Source organism: Pinus tabuliformis, chromosome 4_1 (genome assembly GCF_031772625.1).
Source record: "Pinus tabuliformis cultivar Carrire ecotype Pingquan chromosome 4_1, CPIR1, whole genome shotgun sequence".
Lineage (NCBI taxonomy): Eukaryota > Viridiplantae > Streptophyta > Pinopsida > Pinales > Pinaceae > Pinus > Pinus tabuliformis.
In genome coordinates this window covers 272,703,720-272,721,610 of record NC_142303.1, presented here as the reverse complement: position 1 = coordinate 272,721,610, position 17,891 = coordinate 272,703,720, and the positions used below count along the sequence as shown (strand labels likewise).

General features: G+C 38.0%; 1 protein-coding gene across 2 annotated transcripts in view; it reads left to right on the top strand.

Annotated features, from left to right (window-relative positions):
* The window catches only part of LOC149175309 (uncharacterized), a 485,878-nt gene extending 469,385 nt beyond the window's left edge, over nt 1-16,493 (top strand). For both annotated transcript variants that reach the window (XM_089419596.1, XM_089419594.1), the window contains 2 exons: nt 14,919-15,125; nt 15,288-16,493. In XM_089419596.1, the coding sequence (XP_089275722.1) occupies nt 14,919-15,125; nt 15,288-15,575 (495 nt within the window). In that variant the 3' untranslated portion in view covers nt 15,576-16,493. The remainder of the gene's footprint in view (nt 1-14,918; nt 15,126-15,287) is intronic.
* Nucleotides 16,494-17,891: the final 1,398 nt, after the last annotated feature.

Genomic DNA, 17,891 nt, shown 5'->3' with positions numbered 1-17,891 from the left:
ATTCATCAATTGAAGTCTCTATAAGAAAAATAGTTTGTTTGGGTTTTCCTCTCTCAAGTGGGAGAGGTTTTGGCCCTGGCTGATAGCCTATATTTTGCATCTCTTGTCTCTTTGTTGTTTATGCATTGGTAGTTGTTTGATGAAGAAGAACACTATAATAATCTAATGAAAGAGAAGATCATAATCTAAAGAAGTAAAAAGCATTCACAAGCAATTATCAATAGAAGAGAAATCACCTAATTGTTATGCCCTAAATTTCTTAAATTCAGTCAAGGCAATCTGAACCAAGAAAATGTGCAAAAATCACATGAGAGAAGCCTCATCACCAGGAAAAGGAAAGAGGAAGACGACCGAGCCATTTTTCAGATCTATTTTGGGCTGATTCACTCCACATGTGCGAAGAATTTATGATGTCCAAACTGTAGAAGGAGCCAAGGTATTACAGTGACACATGAAGGTCAAACCAAGGAGAAGATTAAGGTGCATCTCAAGCTAAGTTGACAAAGAAGAAACCTCCAACTAAAGCGAAGAGAATCAAGGTTCTAAAGTTGGTCAATCACACGTGCTAGGGTTTTTGAAGTAGGGTTGAGAATTGCAAGACTGATCTAAGGGACCGAAATATGAACGATAGTGAAGCTAGTGGGTGAAGGAAGAAGTTTGACCATTGTCAAGAAGTATGCGATAAAAGGTTGGAAAAGGAGCCTCATAAGCAGCAAAGAGGAGGAAAGGAAGAGCGAAGTCTTTAGCATTGCTTTTGGGTCTGTTTTGGGCTGAATCACTCCACACGTGCGAAGTATATACATTGTCTATTGCAGAAGAGGTCGAAGTACTGCAATCCTATTTGAAGGTCAAGTCAAGGAGAAGACTAAGGAGTATCTCAAGCTGAGTTTTCGAGGAGGTAGCCTCCACCAAGAGCGAGGGTAATCAAGGGTCAAAGTTGGCCAAAGTCATGTGCTAAGGGTTTCTGAATTAGGGCCAAAGAGGTTGCAGGTCTAAAGCGGAGAGAAAGGAAGCCGAATTCTGGAGGGTAGCTGAGAAGGAGGAAGAAGAAGAGGTTGGACTACTGCTAACTCAAGCAAGAAGGATCTCATCATGGAAGTTGTGTGTCTTGGTCTTGGAGTGGCAAATAGGTCAAGGGTCTTGGTCTTGTATTCGTCAATTGAAGTCTCTATAAGAAGAAGAATTTGTTTGGGTTTTCCTCTCAAGTGGGAGAGGTTTTGGCCCTGGCTAGTAGCCAATATTTTGTCTCCTGTCTCTTTGTTGTTTATGCATTGGTAGTTGTTTGGTGAAGAAGAACAGTATAATAATCTAATGAAAGAGAAGATCCTAATCTAAAGAAGTAAAAAGCATTCACAAGCAATTATCAATAGAAGATAAATCACCTAATTGATATGCCTAGTTTGAAAACTGCGGAAATAAATAGCGTTGGAACTAAGAAAATACCAGCACACACATAAAAATTAACACTGTTGTTTTTGCTCAAAAGTCCTTGGAAAAACCCAATGCGGGAAAACCAGTGCAGCAAATGAGGGTTTTATTTTATTATGCAGCAGTGAAAATTTGATTACAATCTATGGATGCCCAGCTGGCAATCCAATCATGAAATATCTGACAGAAATAATTAGAGAAAAATTCTCTCACCCCACAAGCAATCTTAGCACTAGCTTCTACAGAAAACTGGATGTCCAAACCCCAACGTGAGTGTATTTGCGTTGCTTCTACGTTGTCTCTCACACGTGTGGCTCGATACTGCCTTTGAGCAAGTTGTCTAGCCTATCTCTGTTGTTGGAAGTGACCCTTCGGCCCTCTGGAAGACTTTCTCAGCCTCTGAAATTGAATCGACCTTCTCCTGAGCTAAATCAAATTGCTCTACTTCCACCTCCGTGCAGTCTCTGCGCTGCTTCTACGTGGATCACTTCTGTCACTTGTTGTCGCCTCTCTAGATTTGGAAAATCTCCTCTGGATCATTGTCCCTACTCCTCACTCACTGCTTTGATCTCTGGCTCTCCGGCAGCTGACTGCTGCTACTCTAGAAATCGATCTGCCAAGGAAATTGAACTTTTGGTGTTCTCAAGTGTGTTCTCCAAGTGCCTATCGACTTCCTCTTATAATCCATTGTTGGAGCACCAATGGCCAAAATTAAAATTTAATCGATGAGTAGGATCATCTTGGAATCGATCCGTGTGAGCTTCTAGATGATTCTCGCCTTGAATTAATTAATATTGATTAATTAACCAGTTTTCTTAAGTCTTGACTGAGAAAATATTAAAAAATTGGTTAATAATCTAATTAAGTCACTTCTAGGTGGAATTTCCAAAAACGATTTATGAGTCTTGGAGATCTCATGTTTTCTAACCTCTCCACCTAATTTCGTGGCTAGAGCACATTTGATGCTACAAAAACTAACAGGGTTAGCCCCTTGTTATCCAAGCAAATCCCTATGGTGCCCCCAAGTGGGTGTGGAGGGCACAAGGACATCCTCATGGGTCTCCAAGTGGATCGAAAGTGCCTGTAAACTATCTGTAAGGGCTCGGGTAATGACATAAGCCCTCATCTGGACCTCGAATCATATGCCAAATGTGTGATGCATGTGCGGAGCTAGCTATGCATGGTGAACTAGATGCATCATCCTCATCCAAAAGGTGGAACACAAGCAATCAATGAGTGGTACTGAGGATCCATGAAGTACTCTCGCTATGGTGGAGGCCCATGGCTCTCAATGCTCATCCTACAAGTGCCAATGTGGCCCTCTGGAGGGCTAGGACCCCATACAAGGAGACCAAGCCCCAAATGGAGACTCACTTGCAATTCTGCATAAGATCCAATGTGTCCCCTTGCCCTGCAATACAACAAATCATTAGAAAAATCAAGTAAAAGAGCTTACAAGTCATGGAATCAATGGGGCACTTCATGGTGGCATGTCCTCCCATAGTGGGTTTTGGCATGTACAAGTGTCTCCAAGCTCAATAAGTGGGTTAACCAAAGATCATATTAGGTAGTTTCATCTTTTAAAGGGGGTGACATGTCCATGGTACGTCCCTTAAGCGGTAGGCGGCAAATGATAAAGTAATGCAACGGAGTGGGGATCAGGGGAGTCATCCAGACCACATGTTATGGTACAAGGGTAGCTATATTAAGGGAAGCCCACACCTGGGTATATGAGTGTAGGAGGGAGAAAATCGTGGTATATGAGTTACCCCGGCCTTTATTTTTCCACCCTTCATATGCCTTTTGCCTTTCATTGATTTTTTTTCATAACTGCTCAGGGCTCTAGGGGATGAGAGCATGATGTGTAGTATATAGCAGTGGATACCCCCTTAAGGTGGGGCGGCTCATCGCCCATTAGGGGTTGGGACAATCATGGGTTCCTTAATGATGGAGGGGGGGGCTCATTTAGGGCCTGTTGTCGCACAGATTGTCACGACAACGCTCAGACCAGGGGTTGTCACTCTGATCCCCGATCTCTCCGTTTAAGCTTGTCTCCTGCGGCTAAGGGGGGTAGACCCTATCGGAAAATGATTGACCAACTGTGAATCAGTTGGGTTGGGAGCCACGAAGAAACAAGCACTAAATTGATTTTGTTAAGTTTAATAGACCAGTGCCTTGTGGGTTTGATGTTTAAACAATTATTTACTAGATGTTGCAAAGATGTAAACCATGTATAGCAATCATTTATCATCAAACAACTTGAACGATGCAAGATATCCAGTAAAACCACAATGTTCTTATATTGATTAAAGCTCAATAACGATATCCAGCAATTAAAAAATTTTGAAAGATGAACTGCTTTAAACAACCACGCAATATGAACATTAACCAGATATCATATTCATGCAGCGAATCTTCAAAATGATCATTCATGTGCAGACTCGCATAAAATGATAAACATTCATTCCACATCAAAAATTTAGCCTTAGCAAAGATAATAAAGCGTGATAAACCCCTGAGCTAATACTAAATCTGGCAAAAATTTCCACAATATTTTTTATGATTTATTTCTTTTGTCATTTTTTATATTATTATTATTTTTTTTTTAAATAAATCTAAAAAAATGTCGCAAATATAAAACTAAATCTAATGCCTAAAAAACTAAACAAAGCCTAAAATTTAAATTTAAATCTAAAGTCAAAATATAACACAACTAATAAATAAAATCTAAGAAAGATAAAACTATTTAACCAAATCTAAAGCTTAAAAACTAATAAAGTTAAAACTATCAAACTATGCTAAATTAAAGATTTAAAATCTAAACTAAAGCAAAACTATTAAAATCTAAAATTAAAGTCTGTTCTAATATCAAATTAAATCTAAGCTAAATGAAATAAAGCTAAAATTAAACTAAACGCAAGTAACAGAATTATTAGCAAAAACTAATCTAAGTCTAAAAAAAAAATGAAACGGATAAATTAAAACTCCGAAACTAACCCTACGCTAAACCTTACCAACGCATAGATACATGGAAAATTTCCAAAAAGACCCCAACGTATGATTTGCGGGTTCAAATCAGGACCGCGTGAGGTGCGTAGAACGCAGAAAATCGATAGAGAAATGAGTCATTTGCTGGAGGCCCGTCAATCCAAAAATACGCTAACCCTGAATCGAGCTTAAAATTTTGCTGAGTGTTTTCTTTGGGTGTATGCAGGACGGATAGATTGCATATAGCAGCGATAAGACGCGTGGAGCTGATATGAATGAAACAGTAGTTCAGAGGGCAGCTATGCAGCATTTGAATTGGGTACGTGGGACGCTGGTCGTATGAAGAGAAATGAAATCTGCAGGTGAATGCCGATGGAGGGAGCAGCTATCAACACGCTGAGAACTCAGGCACTTGCTGGATGATTTATTACTGCAATTTTGATGTACAGGTTGATGACTGACGTGCTGGGTGATGATGCCTAACGTGGGAGCTTGGGTTTGCACAGATTTGAAAGAGCAAATAGAGAATGGGTAATGGACAGTGAGAGTATGCAAAACGATTTCTGGAATGGCTTGATGCAAATGATTGCAGCTTGAGGGACGCAGGAGACACGTTTTGATCGTGGGCTTTTGTATTATATTTATTTTTTGCTTGCAATTGCAGGGTTAGAAAGCGTGAGGGGGAGTATGAAACTCAATCCAATCATGCACGTGAGTTCTGCAGGGTCCGCGTGGATGGAGAACAATGTGAGGGCCACTGGCCTGCGTGTGATGCTTCTGGACGGCGATGATTACAAACTCAGACGGTAGCAATAAAATTTTGAAACACACGCAGATGGCTGGGCAGCATTAGGCACTGGCTGCTTCAGGTTTTGTGAAAAAACCCTGAAATCAAAAAAAACTTAAACTTTGGAGACCTATACCTGCATCCTCAAATACAAACAGAAAAACACCAAGAAGTAAGACGTGCCCAAAAAACTGAAACTCTAAATCAGCCCTGAAATTTACGATTTTTGACTCTTGAACAGCCAGATTTATCAATAACAGCAGTAATATTATCAGAATTTAATTTTAATGTAAAACGCTTCAGAAAACCCTGCATGCATTTATAAAAAATATTTCGAATGATAAGCCCGGGATCAAGAACTAGCTGGGCTCTTTCAAAAGACACAACCCGGGAGTTGGCTGGTTCAGCGGAGAACTTCCCCTAACGCCCGGTAATCTAAAAAAAAAGGATTTCCTGCACATCTTAAAATCAACCATCAACATAGAAGGAGAAAACAATAGTGAAACCCCGATCAAATGGAGATACCTGCCACTCTATTTCAAAATCTAAACTATCATTCAAACCCCAAAGATCAGACAAGATACCTGTGCCTAAATCAATCTTCATTAAGCTATCATTAATGGCTGAAAATAAAATTATGCAGAAAAAATAGAACAATCTTACAGCATTTTCAGAAGGGTAACACGAGCAAGATTTTTAACCCCAAAGTCTTTCTTTATTAGCACCATAAAAGTTTACAAGAGAGCTTCTTCAGCACAAGACTCCAAGATCCAATCTGATCTCAAATGACCCCTAGCACCCTATTTAAAGGAAATATTCCCAACAGCTAGTTCGAGTGATCCACGTCAAAATGATCTCGACCGTCGATGAGGATCAAGACATCTCTTAATCTCATCCGTCGAATTTTTTAATGCATTAAAAATTGAAATTCTGCATTTATTTACTCAAAAATATTATTATTTTATTATTTTTAGGTTTTTACTTTATTTTTTTGTTTTTATTTATTATTTTTTTAATTTATTTTATAAATTTTATTATTTTATTATTTTTAATTTTTTAATTTTTAATTTTTAATTTATTTTTTAAATGGATCCTCGAACTTGGCCTTTGGAAAAGTCACCTAGGACCTAGGACTTAGGACTTATGAGGGGATTAAAACATTTTCTAACCCTCAAGACACTTTACATCATGACTTTTACAACTTTACATCTCAAGGGGGAGAACCCATTTGACATAGACCCTCATAAACCACCCAGTTCTGTGACACAACTATAATCTAGCAGATTAACACACTAGGATTCTCCTAAGATTCTAATGACAAAATCCATTCCGGCTTTGGGGTTAGGCTGAAGGAAAACTCTGCCGATCATAGATCGGTGAGACAAAAAACCTTCCGGAACGTAGATTATCACTAGAAAATTAGGTCCACCTAGGCAATTTACAAACATGACTCAACTCTGCTAAGATTATTTACAATTAAATATGCAGACTGGGTTTACAACATAAATTGATCAAGTTGTCGATGACTGTCGAATGGCACGGACATGTCGATCAAGCGCTGTCCCTTTTTTGCGAAGAAAAGGGGGTGTACTGCTGGGAAGTTGACACGTAGTGGTCAACATCTGGCTCCACTTGGGGACACGTTGCTGCACTGTAGGAATGTGAGAATCCAGAATCTGCACCCATGCAACACACAACAAAACATAAGTAGCGTCCATCCAAAAAATCATCATATAACGTTAAGCATAGGAAAAATATAAGCTCTTCAATTATTAACTATCTAGTAACATGAAAAGTAAATCTTAATCCTAAAATAGAAATGAAAATGCTGAAAAAAAACAAGGAGTAATGTTAGAAATACAGGGGATGCCCCATGGCATCAGATGTGTTCAATATAGTGTATACTGAGCATTTGCCTGCTTTCAGGCAAATCTGTCGGCTGCTTGTTGGATGTGCCATGTCCAATTCTACATATGGTAGGACTTTTTCCTATCCGAAAATCAAGCTACTCGCGGCCGTCTGATGCATCAAATCTTCTTCTCATTCTCTTTCTTTTGCACTTTTTCTTCCTGGCAGGCTGCATCACTGATGACATGGAAGTTTATGCTTCAAAGTTATCAGATGAAGTATGTAAGATATGCGTGACATGTCTTTCTTTATCCTGCATCTGATCTTTATCATTTTTAATTCTATCTGGATCATCTTCAATTAACCACCTTTCAATCGAACCAATGACCTCCTCATAGTAAGATGGAGTTTGTTGCAGCGGATGAGAAGGCTCTTGATCTATTGATTTTTCCTGGTTTCCTTCATCTTCCGACTACTGTTGAAATTTCTGAAACTGTATTTTAATGGCGTCTATCTGACTAGAGTGTTCAACCGTTATAGCACTGATTTCCCTGGCATGGTCTTCTTCCATGGTCATCAAGCAATGCTGCATAGAGTTTATCTCTTTCTTATGATTTGCTTGCATGGTCGTCATATTTTCCTCTAAGCCTAACATCTTGCTTTGCATAAAACTAATTTTTGTGTCATGATTAATCTTCATGGCTTCAATTTCCTTACTATGTTGATTTTGCATGATCTCCATCTCCCTATTACGCTTTTCCAGATGAGTGCATAAAGTTTCACATCATTGGCGTAATTAGTTTGATTTATCTCCATATTTCTTACCAGTAGCAATAGATCTTGTATAATTTGCTTATGATCTTCCTTTTCATTGTCAACGCTACTATGATCTGCAATGGTACAAGTGGATGGCACATTTTGATATGAAGATTTGTCTGGACAGCTGGACCTTTTACAAGATTACTTTCATTTTGTTGCACAATTTTAGGGGCACAAGGCGAGCTATCTGGATCACCATATCTATCTTTAAAAGCATCGACAATGTCTTGCAAAGAAATGAAGGAATCTTCAGGACAACTATTAAACCAGTTCAAAGCATCACCCTTTAAAGAATGGACAAATAGACGCATCTTGACATCTTCATGATTATATTGAGGAAGCCTACAATATATGATCATTACACAAGTAAACCTGTTTAAATGCTGTCTAACAGCGACCGAATCACCACCTGAGAACTTAAATAATTTAGAAATGGCCTCTTTCGAAAAATCATGGAGATTATCAGTAAAATGACATGGTTTAAATGAATAATCCATGATGAATAATAAGAGATCAAATGGATGATAGAAAGAGATTTCTGCTCAAGAAAATTAAGAGATGAAAGAAGTGGAGTCGCCACTTGAACAATGAATCTAATTCTAAGATCCAAAAAGCAACCAACAAGTAGATATGAGGGAGGCTTCTTGTCTGGGAAAAATAAGAAAATGGAGTCGCCACCCAAACAAGAAACAAATCGAAGAGAGATTGCTGATATGACGAAAGATAAGGTGATGAAAGAGATCCAAATGATGCCAAAAAATGTTGAATATGCCAGCTCAAACGCGAGATGAGAAAGAATGATGAGAAATGAGAATATGAATGTCGTTGAAACACCAGGGACAGAAAAACTCTGTCCCCGGCAATGACGCCAAAAAATGTTGTCGCACAGATTGTCACGACAACGCTCAGACCAGGGGCTGTCACTCTGATCTCCGATCTCTCCGTTTAAGCCTGTCTCCCGCGGCTAAGGGGGGTAGACCCTATCGGAAAATGATTGACCAACTGTGAATCAGTTGGGTTGGGAGACACGAAGAAACAAGCACTAAATTGATTTTGTTAAGTTTAATAGACCAGTGCCTTGTGGGTTTGATGTTTAAACAATTATTTACTAGATGTTGCAAAGATGTAAACCATGTACAGCAATCATTTATCATCAAACAACTTGAACGATGCAAGATATCCAGTAAAACCACAATGTTCTTATATTGATTAAAGCTCAATAACGATATCCAGCAATTAAAAATTTTTGAAAGATGAACTGCTTTAAACAACCACGCAATTATGAACATTAACCAGATATCATATTCATGCAGCTAATCTTCAAAATGATCATTCATGTGCAGACTCGCATAAAATGATAAACATTCATTCCACATCAAAAATTTAGCCTTAGCAAAGATAATAAAGCGTGATAAACCCTTGAGCTAATACTAAATCTGGCAAAAATTTCCACAATATTTTTTATGATTTATTTCTTTTTTCATTTTTTATATTATTTTTTTTTTAAATAAATCTAAAAAAATGTCGTAAACATAAAACTAAATCTAATGCCTAAAAAACTAAACAAAGCCTAAAATTTAAATTTAAATCTAAAGTCAAAATATAACACAACTAATAACTAAAATCTAAGAAAGATAAAACTATTTAACCAAATCTAAAGCTTAAAAACTAATAAAGTTAAAACTATCAAACTATGCTAAATTAAAGATTTAAAATCTAAACTAAAGCAAAACTATTAAAATCTAAAATTAAAGTCTGTTCTAATATCAAATTAAATCTAAGCTAAATGAAATAAAGCTAAAATTAAACTAAACGCAAGTAACAGAATTATTAGCAAAAACTAATCTAAGTCTAAAAAAAAAATGGAACGGATAAATTAAAACTCCGAAACTAACCCTACGCTAAACCTTACCAACGCATAGATACATGGAAAATTTCCAAAAAGACCCCAACGTATGATTTGCGGGTTCAAATCAGGACCGCGTGAGGTGCGCAGAACACAGAAAATCGGTAGAGAAATGAGTCATTTGCTGGAGGCCCGTCAATCCAAAAATACGCTAACCCTGAATCGAGCTTAAAATTTTGCTGAGTGTTTTCTTTGGGTGTATGCAGGACGGATAGATTGCATATGGCAGCAATAAGACGCGTGGAGCTGATATGAATGAAACCGTAGTTCAGAGGGCAGCTATGCAGCATTTGAATTGGGTACATGGGACGCTGGTCATATGAAGAGAAATGAAATCTGCAGGTGAATGCCGATGGAGGGAGCGGCTATCAACACGTTGAGAACTCAGGCACTTGCTGGATGATTTATTACTGCAATTTTGATGTACAGGTTGATGACTGACGTGCTGGGTGATGATGCCTAACGTGGGAGCTTGGGTTTGCACAGATTTGAAAGAGAAGATAGAGAATGGGTAATGTACAGTGAGTGTATGCAAAACGATTTCTGGAATGGCTTGATGCAAATGATTGCAGCCTGAGGGACGCAGGAGACACGTTTTGATCGTGGGCTTTTGTATTATATTTATTTTTTGCTTGCAATTGCAGGGTTAGAAAGCGTGAGGGGGAGTATGAAACTCAATCCAATCATGCACGTGAGTTCTGCAGGGTCCGTGTGGATGGAGAACAATGTGAGGGCCACTGGCCTGCGTGTGATGCTTCTAGACGGCGATGATTACAAACTCAGACGGCAACAATAAAATTTTGAAACACACGCAGATGGCTGGGCAGCATTAGACACTGGCTGCTTCAGGCTTTGTGAAAAAACCCTGAAATCAAAAAAATTTAAACTTTGGAGACCTATACTGCATCCTGAAATACAAACAGAAAAACACCAAGAAGTAAGACGTGCCCAAAAAATTGAAACTCTAAATCAGCCCTGAAATTTACGATTTTTGACTCTTGAACAGCCAGATTTATCAATAACAGCAGTAATATTATCAGAATTTAATTTTAATGTAAAACGCTTCAGAAAACCCTGCATGCATTTATAAAAAATATTTCGAATGATAAGCCCGGGATCAAGAACTGGCTGGGCTCTTTCAGAAAACACAACCCGGGAGTTGGCTGGTTCAGCCGAGAACTTCCCCTAACGCCCGGTAATCTAAAAAAAAGGATTTCCTGCACAGCTTAAAATCAACCATCAACATAGAAGGAGAAAACAATAGTGAAACCCCGATCAAATGGAGATACCTGCCACTATATTTCAAAATCTAAACTATCATTCAAACCCCAAAGATCAGACAAGATACCTGTGCCTAGATCAATCTTCATTAAGCTATCATTAATGGCTGAAAATAAAATTATGCAGAAAAAATAGAACAATCTTACAGCATTTTCAGAAGAGTAACACCAGCAAGATTTTTAACCCCAAAGTCTTTCTTTATTAGCACCAGAAAAGTTTACAAGAGAGCTTCTTCAGCACAAGACTCCAAGATCCAATCTGATCTCAAATGACCCCTAGCACCCTATTTAAAGGAAAAATTCCCAACAGCTAGTTCGAGTGATCCACGTCAAAATGATCTCGACCGTCGATGAGGATCAAGACATCTCTTAATCTCATCCGTCGAATTTTTTAATGCATTAAAAATTGAAATTCTGCATTTATTTACTCAAAAATATTATTATTTTATTATTTTTAGGTTTTTACTTTATTTTTTTATTTTTATTTAAATTTTTATTTATTATTTTTTTAATTTATTTTATAAATTTTATTATTTTATTATTTTTTTTTTTTTATTTTTTTATTTTTAATTTATTTTTTAAATGGATCCTCGAACTTAGCCTTTGGAAAAGTCACCTAGGACCTAGGACTTAGGACTTATGAGGGGATTAAAACATTTTCTAACCCTCAAGACACTTTACATCATGACTTTTACAACTTTACATCTCAAGGGGGAGAACCCATTTGACATAAACCCTCATAAACCACCCAGTTCTGCGACACAACTATAATCTAGCAGATTAACACACTAGGATTCTCCTAAGATTCTAATGACAAAATCCATTCTGACTTTGGGGTTAGGCTGAAGGAAAACTCTGCCGATCATAGATCGGTGCGACAAAAAACCTTCCGGAACGTAGATTATCACTAGAAAATTAGGTCCACCTAGGCAATTTACATACATGACTCAACTCTGCTAAGATTATTTACAATTAAATATGCAGACTGGGTTTACAACATAAATTGATCAAGCTGTCGAATGGCACGGACATGTCGATCAAGCGCTATCCCTTTTTTGCGAAGAAAAGGGGGTGTACTGCTGGGAAGTTGACACGTAGTGGTCAACAGGGCCCATAGGAACCAGGGTGATGGCCATGGATAAGGAGCTCATATTTGGCTTTTTCCCATGTGCTAAATTTGTATGTCCTAGCTATCTTTTTCATTTTGTGGTACATTTCTTGTTGAGAGTAGCCAAATTATACTTTTTCTTTTCTTTTTACCTGCATCAACCTTCGAGGCATCGTTTCAGGCCCAACCCAAGGTGTGGACAAGGGAAGGGAGAGGCTAACCCTATGTGGACCTAGTGGACACATGTGGACCCGGATGGGAAAAGAGATCAATAGGGCCAAAATGAGTGGAAGGGGGCGATGTATGTGGTGTCGGGAAGCAGGACCACGCAACCAAAATTGGGATTTCCCATGTAGTGCCAACCCTAAAGCTAATGGCCAGTAAAGGAGATCCCATGGGACTAGGATACAAAGCTAACCACAAAATCGGGCAATGGAGATAAGAGTACAGACCTAGCCCACTCTTTCCGCTGAATCCCCCCACCAGTCCATGCCCAAAAGTGCCCATGACAAGTAAGGAAAATTACTTAACTATACTAATGAAAAGCCATACCTTTGGGGTCAGGAGACCCACCTTCAAACATACCATCATGACAAGTGGGCAAGGGACCACATGGCTAGCTCAGGTGGCAGAGATAATGGCACATCAACCTATCTGGTGGTTGCAAGGGGTTGTCGACTAAGGACCATCTAGGAGAAAAAAAAAATATCCTATATACACTACCCACAGGTGATGGGTAACAGTCATCTCTACTTTTCATCCATAATTTTTCCTCTTAAAATCCAGTCCATATAAGGCAAGGGCGAAAATCTAGGGCTTGCAACGAAATTTTAGGGAGGATATTTTTCAAGAATTTGAGATCCTAAACATCAAGATTAGGGTCTAAGCTACCTATGCTCCAAGTTTGGTGGGTATCTACTCGAGTTTCATCCATAAAATCTCTTGCCCTAGGTGTTGCTCCAAGAGGGAAACCTTAGGTTGTTCTCCCTCAAATTGAGGACTTCCTTGAAGGTTGTATGATCTTGGTACTTGTTGAAGTAGATTACAAGAATCATTTTCTCTCGTGCCTTGACCTTGTGAATACCTATTACCATCGAAAAACCTCAAAATCCTAGGTCTTGTGCCTTCTTTCTAGGGCTTTGCTTAGAGAGATTTGCTTCTTTGAAGCCTTGTACCTTTATTGAGCCTCTTTTTTGAATGAGCTCTAGCTTGATCACTTCATGCCCTATGTGTTGCATATCTATTCTAAGTGATCTCCTTCCTTACAGGACTCCTCCCATCGGTGAAACTCTGTAAAGGGCAGGGGACCTTGGTCACAGTGGGCCATTGTCCCACTGTTATCACTTAGTCTAGCGCTTTGTCCCATAGGCTTTCCCTCCTTAGGGCCTGCTAGATTTTGTGCTAACACATACTTTAGACAATATTCTCTTTAGCACAACTCCTTTAGCCATGGACTTAGTCGATATCTAACTCCATTTGGGATTAAAATTGTCATTGAAGTGGCTGTGATGCTGCTATTTTAATTGCATGAAATTGTGGAGTGCTGAAGATTGAGTACAGATGAAACAATGTGAAATGGTAAAAAATTTCCATGAATTGGGAACAAAGTGACAAAATATAAATGTGGTCATAACTCAACCCCAATTGCCACCCTAAGGCATAGCCAAAAATGATCTTTGTAGCACATGATCGTACTTTTGACAATCTACTAGGATGAATTTCTGTTCCATGCAACTCGTCATCCATGGACTTGGTCTATCTCTAACATCATTCAAGATCAAAAATGTCATTGAAATGTATGTGATGATTCTATTTTAGTTGCATGAGCTTTCTGGAGGGCTGATTGAGTACAGATGAAACATTGTGAAATGGTAAAAAGATCTCCAAAAAAATTGTTGTGGTGCTTCATCTCCAGAGAGTATGCATTGGCTTTATCTGTGCTACAAAATTAAGTAACAAAGTGTATTGAATAGATGTGCATTCTCTCTTGGAAATTCTCTTGAGCGCCCCTTTTATGAGCTTCTATTGTGCCACAAAATTCGCTCGTCGCAATATATCTTGGTGAGAGTTGAGGGCCTTGTCAACAGTGACTTGCTGCATTGTGAAAGTGGCTGGCTTTTATATCCCACACCAAAGTTCAAGTACTACCAAGAGACATGCCATTGCTTGTGCTATGGCTTGTGGGCACATGCCAATGCATGCAACAGTGATTGGGGCAGGTGTAAGTTCTTGGCTACTTTGGCAAAATAGATGTCCCATGAGGTCCCCTAGCCAAAGGCAACCAAATTGAATGGTGCTAATGGTTCTCCCATAATGCTATATCTGGGCATGTTAGCCTCATTGTGATAAGAGAAATCCAGTTCAAAAAAAGGGTAGAAAATCTTTGTTTCTACTTGACAAACTTTCAAGGACTCCAAACCATAATTATGATAAGTGTTCTTATCCATTGGTTGCATTGCTTGTAATTGCATCTGTAGAGAATCACCCTCTCAATACACCTGTACCTTCAAACTTGTTGCATCTACTGTGTGCTTTGAATTTGAAAACTGATATTTACCACATCTAGTTTGATTTTGCTCCTGCAAAATTATCTCTTTATTGCATCTACGAAAGTTCTTAGTTACCTTCAAAGTCTCTTGAACACAATAAACTTTAGATTCTTTTTCAAAATGTTTGATGCATATTCTGATATCTTTAACTTGTTATGCTCAAAGTGAAATACTCATATGTCACTTGTGTGTTTGTCGTATGCAGCAAGACCAATTTCAACGCTTACTTCGAACCTTTATACAGGTTATTAACCTCAACAAAGAAGAGAAAGAGGAATATTGGCATGTCATGTCTGCAGTCCTTGAAGGAAGGGAAGTTGATGCTGATTCACTGTCTTCTAACTACTCTGAGAGGTCAACTATCAGTAAATCCCCTTCTGATGTTTCAACAACAGTACATCTCAATAACAAGGCAAGTGAAATTAGTGTCCTTAGCTACACAGGCCAAATATTATATGCTCAGGTAGCTGTTGCAAACTGACAGATTAGGCATGCTTGCAGTGGGGAAATGTTGGGCACTGAATCCCAGGCTGTTGTTTATACATTCTTGAAATTTATATTGTTGGAAATACAGGTGCGCTTCCTGAGAACAATGCTTCAATGGGAGCAGCAGTTGCGTCATGAAGCTCTTTTTGGCATGTCCAATGCAATGCTTCCTGGCCATCCAAAATCTGCAGTACTGACAGAGGTGGCCATTATCCAGTGGCCAGCGGGTGAAATTATGCGAATGGAACTTGGAAGCACTGCTGCTGATGTTGCTAGAAGATTAGGATTGGATGGGCATTTTGTACGTATCAATGGTCAACTTGCACCACCTCATACAAAGTTGAAAGATGGTGATGTAGTTGAAGTAAGAGCATGAATGGTTTGTACACTGTTTATTGAAGCTTTAATAGCAATAATTCAAAGCACGAGGCACAGTGCAATATTTTAGTGTCAAATATAAGGTTCCAATGCTTCAAGCTGTTCATGTTTTTGGGACAAATTGAATATAGATTGTAAAAATCCTTCAGAAAGTCTTGTCCCAAATTTGCACTTTGCTACTTTTCCAGGGATTTCCTTTTGACCAGGATTAGTCCGTAACCACAGAGCATCATTTAATGGTAAACTCAGCAGAAAGTCTTGTCCCAAATTTGCAGTCTGCTACCACTCCAGGGATTCCTTTGACATGGATTAGTCGGTAACCATCTGAGCATCATTTAATGGTAAACTCGGCAGATTGTATAAATATGGTACAACGGAGAATGCAACTCACTGGTGTGTAAAGTGTCCTTTTTATCCATATCCTAGTGATTCATTCTAATAAAATCTATCACTTGATTATCATGCTTGAGCAAGCAATTTGAAATTCATATTTTTTCAAGGTGGAAGTGACATTTTCGTCACTATCTTCTTTTGAATTTATGAAACTTGGATGTAAGGAGTCGAACACAAGATCTACTCTTGACCGATGAGCTGCTCCACCACTGCCGTACATGCCAATTTCATGACAGGCAACTTTGTTCGTAGAATGGACTAATATCCCAATAAGCCCCTTCCAAGCCACACTTGGCTTACATCTTTCGGAATTCCTAGCCACTTAACCAAACATAGCTCTAAGACCATGTGAAAGACTTGGACTGGCTAGTGCTCTACTCTGCCAATGTGCTACATGCCCATTTCATGACTGGCAGTCTTGGTCAAAGTGTGGATTGATATTACAGTAATAATTGAACACAGATAACATAAAAGATTAATGCTACACTCAAGAATGCGCAAGGGAATTCGTATTTTCATAGTACTTTTTTTCTCAGTACGAAAAAAGCTTGATTGTATTATAATCAAAAAAGTTCCATTACATCAGAAAGATGGAAACCTGACTAATCAGATAGAAGATAAGTCATTCTGGTACTGGATACAAAAATGGGTTCATTCATGACAGAAGTGATATAGCATTTAGGATCTAAATGAGAGAATAGTCATAAGGAAACAAAACCTTACCAGCATAGTTGCATGAATAGGATAATTGCCTTTTAAGAAGCATTCTTTGCTATGTATGAAGAAAGTATGCATTTTGAAAATAGAAGAAGTCAGATCCAGGAAACATACCAGGGGCCAAATATGTTAACAAGGAAGATTATGTACCCGGGAGATAACTATATAAATTAAACAGAAAGAAAAATAATTGTCATGGAGATTTCTTAATAATAAAAATTGTGTTTCATTTAAAATGTGAGTCCTTATAGTCCTTGTAATATATATTACATTTTTACAAAATGATTGGGGTATCAAAAATTACCCACGAGTCTCCAAGTTAACATCTAGAAGAGTTCTCATAGTTGTCAATGTGTTTTGGTGCAAGAAGTTGAATGATATTTTGATGCAAGAAGTTGCATCAAATCACGATTCAACTTCTTGCACCAAAACATATTGAGACATGTCACTGCAAATGCATGTTTAGGCGTTAAGGCTCTGTGATATACCAAATCCAATATGTTTGTTTAGTTAGATGTTGGTCTTTAGGGACATGCTATACACAATCGAAGTCATCAGAGATTTTAATGGTTAGCACAAAATGGTTATAATTCATCACCTCATATCAACTAACTAATAAAGATTGCTCAACCTTTTTCTTTTTACTGATACAATGTAGGACAAAAAAGTTAAGTTCTCACAGGCCATTGTTAAATACAGAATCAATAGGCTTAATGAGAACAACATGGACCTCTCTCAATGAGCTTGTGGTTTAACCTCAAAGGTGGAATAAAATCATCAACACAAGGCTAGGGTTTCATCTTAGCAATGTAAACACTCTTATCATATCATTATTCATGTAGGGTATCATTTGGATCTCATTAGCAGCAGTTTTACTAGAACTGGACCGATCATCGAACTGGTCCACTTTAAAAATGTGAACTAGATTGGAACCTTAAAAAAGAACTAGAAAAAGAAATTGACAAAAAAAATTGGTTAAAAAATACATAAAATATTCAAATTTTGAAAATTAAAAAAAAAAAAAAAAAAAAAATATATATATATATATATATATATATATTTTGATGTGAATCCACATGAAAACAAACCATTTATATGCATATAACGAAAATAGCAAAGTGCAATATTTCTTTGAGCCAAAATACAACAAAGAGGCTCTAAATGGCTTGAGAGTCCAAAAATAAGCATATTACTAATGAGTTGT